Source organism: Elephantulus edwardii, unplaced genomic scaffold, assembly GCF_000299155.1.
Source record: "Elephantulus edwardii isolate Elephantulus edwardi_28Jun2011 unplaced genomic scaffold, EleEdw1.0 scaffold00146, whole genome shotgun sequence".
Taxonomy (NCBI): Eukaryota; Metazoa; Chordata; class Mammalia; order Macroscelidea; family Macroscelididae; genus Elephantulus; species Elephantulus edwardii.
The window spans coordinates 6,430,563-6,439,974 of record NW_006399896.1 but is presented as its reverse complement, the minus strand read 5'-3'; the positions used below and the strand labels follow the sequence as shown (position 1 = coordinate 6,439,974).

Genomic DNA, 9,412 nt, shown 5'->3' with positions numbered 1-9,412 from the left:
TGGTGAGATTTTCATATATGAAGCTGAATGGATGCTATTAAACACAAGAGTGTATTCTGGCCGCAGAAAAAGGCACTTATCAAAATACCTGCCATCTACCTGCTGAAACAGGCCGCAGGTTCTAGGCTTTGCATCTTGTTTCTTTGGGGAAACTTCTGGCTCAAGCCTAGGGCCTGGGAAGGGATGTGGGGTGGTGCTGTTGGTACACTATAGTTCCTGGATGGGGACTGGAGGGAGACTTGTGGAAGGAGACTTGTGTGGCTGGTCATTGTGTCACCTCCCTAGGCTAGGGCTGGGGGGGCCAGAGGCCCTCACTCAGTGTGGAAGGACATGTGATCCAGGAGGTGGGCTGGAATCAGGCCCTGGTGGCCTCCTGACTCGACATAGTAGAAGCTGTTGTCATCCAGAGGCTTGCAGACTGTGACCTGGTCTCCTGCCTTCTGCACCAGCTTGTCCTTTGCCCAGCCCCCTGCCTGCCTGTCTCTAGCATTATAGTCAAGAGCAGCCATCATGATTTTGGGAGTCCAGAGTTGGGGGCCCCCAGGGCTCCCCTGGGATGTGGGGAAGCAGCCAGTGACTTCTTCAAAATCCTTGAGGCAGGCTACAGAGCACAGCTGAACTTGAGTAGGCAGTTGCCATCTCTCGTCTGCCCATTCCACACCAGACTTCAGTTGGGCCACCAGGTGCCCAGGGATGATGCCCACCTGCCCACTGTGCTCACCACGGTAGAAGCCGTTGGCATCCTGGGGTCCCCACACTCTCACCAGTTGCCCTTTCTGGAAGGCCAGCTCTTCCTCAGCAGCCTGGGGGTTGGCAGATGTCACTTGGGGCTCGTAATCAAAGAGGGCCAGGAAGACCCTGGTCTCAGAATTTGCCCTCTGCTCTATTGATGTGGGGTCAACCTGGTTGGGCAGAGCTGGACACAGCACTGGGTTTGGCTCACAGGCTAGGCCGCAGTCATTCTGGGCCACCAGGGCCTTTTTCTGTTCCTGCCATTTCTTGGTGTGTGCTTGGATGCACAGATCCTCTTTCTGTTCTTGCCATTCATCAGTGTGCACGTGGACCCATGAATCTCCTTTCATTGTTGGCCACTTGTTTCCGCTGGACTCACACTGCTGGCTTGGGCTCCATGGGGTAGTATCAGATCCTTCGACATCCTGCTGTTCATAAATGACTTTCTTCAGTGATGGCTTGTGCCGACATGGTACCCTCCTAGATCCAGGCTTGGGAGAGACATGGTTGAGTCCCAAAGTGGGGCTCTGGGTGAGGTCCACGTCCTGAGAGTGGTTTTCCTCCCCTGTGGGTAGGTCATGAGACAGTGGGGTCCTGGGGTACTGGAGACCTTCCTGGGTGAGTAGGTTCTTTTCGACCTCCTCTTGTACCTTCCAAAGGCTCAGAGCCCTTGAACTTAGGCATTTTTCTTCTGAAATTGGGCTGGGCACTTGGGACTGCCTCCTTTGAGGTTCTTTAGGCAATGTTTCTAGAAATTCTGCCTGGGACTCCTGGCAGGTTCCACAAACATGGGTGCTCACAGGCTCCTGAGCAAAGACAGGGTTGGAGGTTCGACTGACAGAGAAGTGACTGTGTATACCCTCAGTAGGAGAGGGCAGCTGGTGATAGGTGAGCAGGTCCTCGGGAATCTGGGCTGGCACTGAATCCGGGGACTCACCACAGAGGGACATGGTTCTCACTGACACTCTCTGGCAGATCCCATGTGCCTGCAGCTGGGAACAGTTCAGTGAGGTGGTCCCAGCAGTGGCACTGGCCACTTCAGCCACCTTGATACCATCAACGTACACAGCATAACCTGTGACCTGGACACCATTGGAGGACCCTGCGGAATCAATAGTCACGGGCAGCCAGCTGACCACCAGGAAGCCTGCTGAGGAGTGACACTCCACCAACACATCCAGTGGAGGATCCGGCGGCCCAGCCAAGGGGGTGGCAAATGTGAGGGTGGAAGACATCCTTTCCCAGGGCCCTTGTGTCAAGGCCTGTGGCAGCTGTACTGCCACCTGGGCCTTGTACTGGGTGGCAGGGAGAAGGCTGTGGAAGGTGTAGGAGTTCACTCCTGCTGGGGTCTGTGCATGCTCCTGGCCATCAAGGTACACCACATGGGGGTGACAGGGGCTGCTGCAGACCCAGGTGATGTCTACAGAGGTTGCAGTGACCCGTTGTAGCCCTAGTTGCATGGGGGCTGCATGGAGGGCCCCCTTAACCCCTAGAAGGGCCTTGGGGAGGCGCTGCTCCTCTAGACTCTGCAGCCAGCTTGACCAGTGGGCTTCCCTCTCAGCATCCAAGATTTCCAGTGTCATGTCTGTTGGGGACACTGATAAAGCCACTGTGTGTGATTCCCTGTCCACCACTTCCTGGTCTTCGGACATCAAGGCTTCCTGCCCAGCCAGGAATGGGTTGAGGTCCCTGTTGGGGGATGTGGCAGTGAGGCAGTCCAGAATGTTGCTGTCCAGGACTTGTTCCAGCAGGTTGGAGGGCACTAGGCCTTGCCGGCCATCCTTAAGCTCCCCCTCATAGAAGCCATCCTCATCCATGTCTCCAAAGATGAACACATAGTCCCCTGCTGTAAGGGGCAACTCCCCCTCCGGGTGCTCATTGGGCCCCTCGAATGGGTTGTAGCTATACTGAGCCAGGAAAATCTTCGGCTTGGTACTGGCAGGAATCTCTAAGCCACCCACATCCAGCGCTGGGGACACACCGTCCAGCTCCAAGTCATCCACTTCACTTGTGGTGTCCAAGTCCACGTTAGCGCAGGAGAGCACGGTGGCCCATACAGACTCCACCTCTGAGGAGGAATTAGACCGGTCTTTTGTGGCCTGGGGCTTAGAGTCAGTAGGGGCACTGGCCACTGCTTGCGGGGCACTGGGGAACTCCTCAAGGGTGGCTGGGCTTTCCAGAAGCAAAGCTTCTTTCTGCTTATTCCCACTACTCTGGACCAGCGTTTGGTCTTCATGTTCTGGCTGGAAGGCTGGCCTTGTGCTGTCCTCAGCTTTGGCTTTGGGAACTTGGGTGGCTTCCTGTGGCGTCTCCTCCTGGTCAGTCTGAAGCTCCTCAAATGCATTCTCCAGTTCAGGTTGCATCTGCTGCTGCTTGTCCTGCCCACGCATCACCTGCTGAAATAGCTGCTCTGCCAGGAGGCCCGTGGCATTGTTTTCCTGGCACACTCGCCCCAGCTGCCTGAGCGTGCAGTCACTCCTCTCGGCCTCCACCTTCCTCAACCGGCTGGACTGGGCCTGCAGCTGCACATTCTCCTCCACAAGCCACGTGCCTTCGCACAGCACAGCCTGCAGCTGCACCTCCTCACTCCATTGGCGTGCTGCCACTGTCCACGCGCCCACCTCTTCACACGCGCGGCTCCGTGAGCCCAGCTCGCATTCCAACTCCTGCACTTGGCCCTGGGCCTCCTCGCAGGGCTCGCTGTGCACTCCCGACCGGGCCTGAGTGCTGTTCCGGTCCCGCTGCATCATCAGCTGCCTCTGTAAGCGCATGACTTCCCACTGGGATTCGCGCAGCAGCCGATCCAAGTCGCTGATACCGAGCCACTGCGCGCTGCAGGCGCCCCTTTCCGGGAGCGGGGGGCTGGCAAGACCCGAGGCAAAACGCACCTGCAACAGGCGGCACTCCCGCTGCAGCTCCTCGATCTGTTTGTCTTTGGTCAGGAGCGCGCGGGCCTGATCTGTCAAGTCCTGGGAGCGCAGGCGCATGAAGTCCTGACGCAGTTCGGCTGCGCTCTCGGCAGGCCCCAGAGCGCTCATGGCCTGTAGGTTTGTCTCCCGCAGCTGGCGGGCGCGGTCTTCCAGGCGTCGCGCCAGGTCCGTCAGTTCCATATTCTTCACCTTGAGCCGCTTAACCTTCTCCTTGGCCTCGTCGGGGAAGCCAGCGCGCCGCAGCCGGCTGTTCTCCTTGCTTAGAGCCGAGCAGCGGCGAACCACTACCCGCAGCGCCTCGGCCAGCTCCAAGTTCCGCTTCACCAGGGCGATGTCGTTTGCGTCCGATGGCGAGGATGTCAGGGCCTCACAAGGGGCGCTCCCTGAACCTTCTGGGTCCTGGGGGTCGCTAGATTTTCTGTGTTCGGACAGGGACGCGCATGGGGGCTGTGGTGATGGTGGCGGGTGCGAAGGGCTCGGGGAGCCCTGGGCCCCTTGGTCTGGCGAGGAAGAGGCCAGCTCTTCGGATTTGGGAGTCTTACGGTGACTCCGAGTGGCGCCGAGCGCGCGATTCCGCGCGTGGCCCAAGGATTCGAGGGAACAGGCACGCGAGGGGAGCTGGCCATCGCGTGAGCTGGAGCGCGACGTGCCTGCAGAGTCAAGGGACTGGGATCGCGGATAGGTGGCGATGCGCAGCCTTTGGCGTCGACAGGTCGGCTGTGAGGGGCAGCTGGTGGTCTCTGGCGGTGGCAGCTCTTCCGAGATTTGCAGAGTTTGGGGGTCCAGGGGCGCGGATGCAGCAGGGCGCCAGCGGAAGTGCTCCAGAATGTACTTGAGGAAGAGTTGTCGCTCCGCATCGAGTGCCGCCTGTAGGTGGCGGATGTGCGCTGCCTGCCTGCCGTCGATCTCCCAGCGCAGCTGTACCAGATCGTCCGGCAGGCGACAGCGGCGCCGCGTGGCTGCCGCCCTCGGCCCCCCACGGCGACCGCAGTGGCCACGGCTCAGCAGCTCTTCGGCCAGCTGGCGCTGCAGCGCCCGGGCCTGGCGCACGACGTCGTCGCGCTCGCGATCCAACAGCTGCCACTGCTGCCGCAGCTCGGCCTCCTTCCAACGCAGCAGCTGCCGGATCTCGGCCTCGCGCTCTCGCAGCACCGCCTCTTGCAGCTGCCGCAGCTCCCGGTTGCGCTGCGCCTCCCACTTTGAGCGCAGGTGATCCGCCAGCTGCTGCCGCTTCCGCTCGCCTGCCTCTCTCAGCTGGCGCGCCTGGGCGGCGAAGCGCCTCCGGTCTGCCCGCCCTCGCTCTCGCTCCGCCTCCAACTCGGCCCGCACTTTCTCCAGCTCCCGTTTCTGATCTTCCAGCACCGCCTCTGCAGGGCACGGGCTCCTTGGTTTCTTAGGCGAGGCGCGGCTGCCCCCCGAGGGGCTAGGATTGTCCTTGGTCATGATGGCGGCCTGGCCAGATGCCTGTGCTCACTCACCTGGACCCAGGCCGCCGCTCACCAACCGCCGCAGCCAACTGCCTCGCGCGCCCCTACCGGTGCCCGCTGGGGTCTCCACGCGCCCCTTCTGTCCTTGTGCATGTTGCCTCCTCGGGCAGCTCAACGTGCACTCCACTTGACCAGCTGCCTAGCCTGAGTTGGATTCTCTGCTTCCGCGCTCAACTCAGCCAGTTGCCCACCTCGGGTCCCTTCTGCTCTGGCACTACATCCCTCAAAGTTGACCCCTGCACTTTGCTAGGCACTGCGCATGCCTTTCTGGGCTAACGCGCTCAGTGGAAGCCCAGATCCATGCTCTGGGTCCTGGAGTGGTCCTGAGAGGGTGAAGGCCAGGGCTGAGGAAGCTCAGAGCAGAGCAGAGGTTTAAACCTGCACATTCTTGTTCCCAGTGTCTATCGTCAAGGGAAGAGACCTTCTTGCAAGGGGAGCTTCACTGTTTGGAGGTGCAGAAGGAATTGTTGTATGCCGTTGAGTCGGAAATAGCTGACCCTTCAGAGGGTTTTCAGAGGCTGTAAATGGCACTAGAAGGAGATTGCTTCTCCCGGTGGAGCAACTGATGCCTTTGGGATTGCAGTGCAGCTTCTTACCAGAGAGCTGTTATTATTGTTATTGTTCAGTGTCATAGCACATAGCGACCTTTGAACAACAGACCTGAACCCTGTCCTACCTGTGCCATTCTCCTCATCTCTAACACACTTGTACCCATTGCTACAGTCATGCTATTAACCCGTCTCATTGGAGGAGGCAAATGGGACCCTTTGTGGGGCTTTGGTGGCAGAAGAGTGAAGGAGGTGAGGAGACCACTGTCGTCTTCAGTTCCTCCCTGAGGGTTCTTCAGACTGAGTGGTACCTGTTTTCCAGCAAGGTAAAGCCCAGGCCCCTGTATGCTCAGCCCAGTTCTCCCACTCCCCCAAAGAGCAGTGTGGGCTGATGGTGAATCTGTGAGCCTCCAGCTTCCTGGGTCACCTCCACACACCTGTAAACTGCTGACAGTACAGCAGGTTTTGGGCTGTGTAGATAGGGACAGTGCTGGTCCCACTAAAGATGAGTCTGTTGTGATGTGTGAGGATTGAGTGAGCTGGGTACCATATGGCAAGTGGGAGGTGACAACTGCAGAATAACATTGCGTCTCAGTTGGAGAACATGAAGGGTAGTAAGAGCAGAATGGAACTATGTGTAAATTCCACACTTACATCAAGCCTTTGCCTGGGCCATTGCGAACTTCTTACACGTGCCAATGAATGCCTTGGCTCTTGCTGATTTCTGGGCCTCTGTATGTGCCCCTTCCCCAGGCATCACTTCTCTTGACACTAAAACAGCTGAGCCCAAAGCGGACCAAGTACCAACTGTTTGCTTTGCTCAGTGCCAAGTGCATGCCCTACATCCTTAATTTAAACCTTTGCCTTACCTGGTGCTGCTGTAACGAAAATAGCACAAGTGGATGGCTTTGAGAAGCAACAACAGTTTGTTGTTAGGTACCATTCATTCCAACTCAGGGACTGTGTGTAACAAAATAAAACACTCCCCAGGCCTGTGCCAGCTTCACTACCACTGCTGTGTTTGAGCCACTTGTGGTCACTGTGTCCATGTCTTATTGAAGGTCTTCTTTTTTGATGACCCTCTACTAAATATTCATTAGTATTCAAGGCCTCAAACATGTTCCTGAGTTGGTTTTTAAATTCAGGTGGGAGAGACTCAAAGTCAAATTTTGATTCCCATGGATTTGATTTGATCTTCTTTAGCATTAGTTTAAACTTACATATGAGTAGTTGATGGTATATTCTGCAAATAGCACCTGGCTTACTTTTCACGGCTGATATTGAACTTCTACAGTGATTCCTTCCACAGATGTTGGAGGCTAGGTTTTGAAACTCCATCTCACATACTTTGGGCATGTGGCCAGGAGGGACTAATCCTTAGAGAAGAACATCCTGCCCGGAAGAGTGGGGGGACAGCACAGGAGAGGAAGACCCTGGATGAGGTGGATTGATACAGTAACTGAGGTAATAGGGGCAGGTGTGTCAGAGTCAGTGAGACTGGCTCAGGACAGGGTAAGCTTCAGAGCTGCTGTACAGAGTCACTATGAGTTGCAGGTAACTTGATTGCACATAACAACAACAACTACTAAGAAGAAGAATTGATGCCTTTGAACTGTGGTATTAGAGAAGAGTACTGAATGTCCACGGATTACCAAAAGAACAAATATGTGTCTTGGAGAAAGTGCAGCCAGGGCTTAGGAACAAGAATGATGAAGCTTTGTCTCACATACTTTGTACATGTTGCTTGGGAAAGAACATCATACCTAGAAAGGTGAAGGGTCAGCAAAATAGAGGAAGAGATGGATTGACAGAGGGATTGTAACACTGAATTATAGTGTAGCAGGGATGATGAGACTGGCACAGGATAGGGCAGGATCCAGGTCTGTTGTTCAAAGAATTTCTATGAGTCATATTTGACTTGAAGGCACCTAACACCAACTACCAAGCCAGACATCTCTCTCAAGGGACTGGTCCTTCATGATAACATGTATAAAGTATATGAGAAGAAGTCTCCCCAGGTTTTCTTTCAAGAAGCATTTGGCTATACTTATTCTAGGACAGGTTGTTCTTCTGGAAGTCCATGTATATTCAGTATTCTTTACCAATACCATAGTTCAAGTGTATCAATTCTTTGTTGGTCTTTCCTAGTCATTGTTCAGCTTTCACATATAAATGTTGTTGTAGAGTACCATCAAGTTGGAACTGACCCATGGCTGACTCCCCCAGCACTACAACTGACCCCTCAGCCCCACAGCTGACCCTCAGTCCCACAGCTGGCCATAGGTGACCCTCCAGGAGGAGATTGCCCATCCTCCTTCTCCCAAGGAGTAGCTGGTGGGTTCAAACAAGGTGCCTTTGGGATTGCAGTACAGTTTCTTACCACTAGGCTACCAGAGCTTAACTCAGGTATATGTTGGTTAGTCTTCCAAACCCCATCTTTACTTTTTAACACTTTACAGGGATCTTTTATAGCAGATTTGTCCACTGTAATGCAATGCATTTCTTCAATTTTTATTTTATTGTCTTTTTAAAATTTTTTTAATTTTTTTTAAATTTTGTGTGAGTGTATCGTCAAATCAGATGTGACTGGTCCAAGAGGAGATTGTCCCTCCTTCCCCGGCAGAGCATCTGGTGGATTCGAACTGTGCGCATCTGGGATTGTAGTTGCAGCTCCTTGCCACTAGGCCACCAGAGCTCCCCTTTATTTTATCTTCTTAATATAGTATTTTTAAAAATTTTCAGGGAGCTCTGGTGGCCTAGTGGCAAGATGCTGCACTGCAATCCCAGAGGTATGCGGTTCAAATCCACCAGAGGCCCTGCTGGAGAAGGAGGGGGCAATCTCCTCCTGTACCAGTCAGATCTGATTTGACGGTACACGTAAAAAATAATACAATAAAATAAAGAAAAAAAATATAAAAAATTTTCATTCATTCATTGTTGCAAATTTTTCTTCCTCCTCTTCCCTTCCACCTCCCTCAGTTCACTTTCTTCTTTTTTAAAAAAATTCATTTTTGCACAATTGCCTCCCTCCTCTCCCCTACTTAATGTATTATTATTTTCCCTCGTCAAACCCTGAGCCAATCACTTTCCCCAGGCTTCCTGGGGAGATACAGGGAAAGGAACACAGAGGGTAGATGAGACACAGGGGGAGAAAACCAACAAACTATTGGAGGTGGAGACGGCTCCTTCCATGGTGAAGAGGATCAGAAAAGCCACCATCAGGCAAAAGAGTCCCCTGGCCTCTGAGAGGGGCAAAGCCCAGATGGTGTAGGAGAAGAGCTGCTGCTTCAGAGAAGGATTCCTGGCATAATCAATGATGAGGCTCCCAAGCACATTCCCAGACCCAGCTCCAGAGCCAGCTGCTCCAATTGTGACAGCCTAAGGCCCAATAAACTTGGTTGCTGTGTCACTATCCCTTGAGATTTTGCTGTTTTGGAAGCTACAACTAGGGAGAAATGAAATCAAGGAATGTGGGGCTGTCAAGCAGCTGAAGTTCTTATCTGTCAGTGTCTCTGATTGTATCAGTACCACTGCAGACAATAGACCATCAGCAGCTGGCTGAGAGATGCTCCTGACCTGGGAAGGGATAGAGACAAACTTGGTCCAGTATTAAAAACAATGTACACAAACTTTGTAAGTAAACCAGTATGTTGTTGTTGTTATGTGCCATCGAGTCGTTTTCGACTCATAGCGACCCTATACACAACAGCCCTAA

The 9,412-nt window shown here is 54.0% G+C and overlaps 1 protein-coding gene across 1 annotated transcript; it reads right to left on the bottom strand.

Moving 5' to 3' along the window:
- Positions 1 to 311: 311 nt before the first annotated feature.
- Positions 312 to 5,105, bottom strand: LOC102851317 (RIMS-binding protein 3A-like). Its single transcript, XM_006894609.1, has one exon. It carries the CDS (start codon positions 5,103 to 5,105, stop codon positions 312 to 314), a length of 4,794 nt encoding a protein of 1,597 aa, XP_006894671.1.
- Positions 5,106 to 9,412: the final 4,307 nt, after the last annotated feature.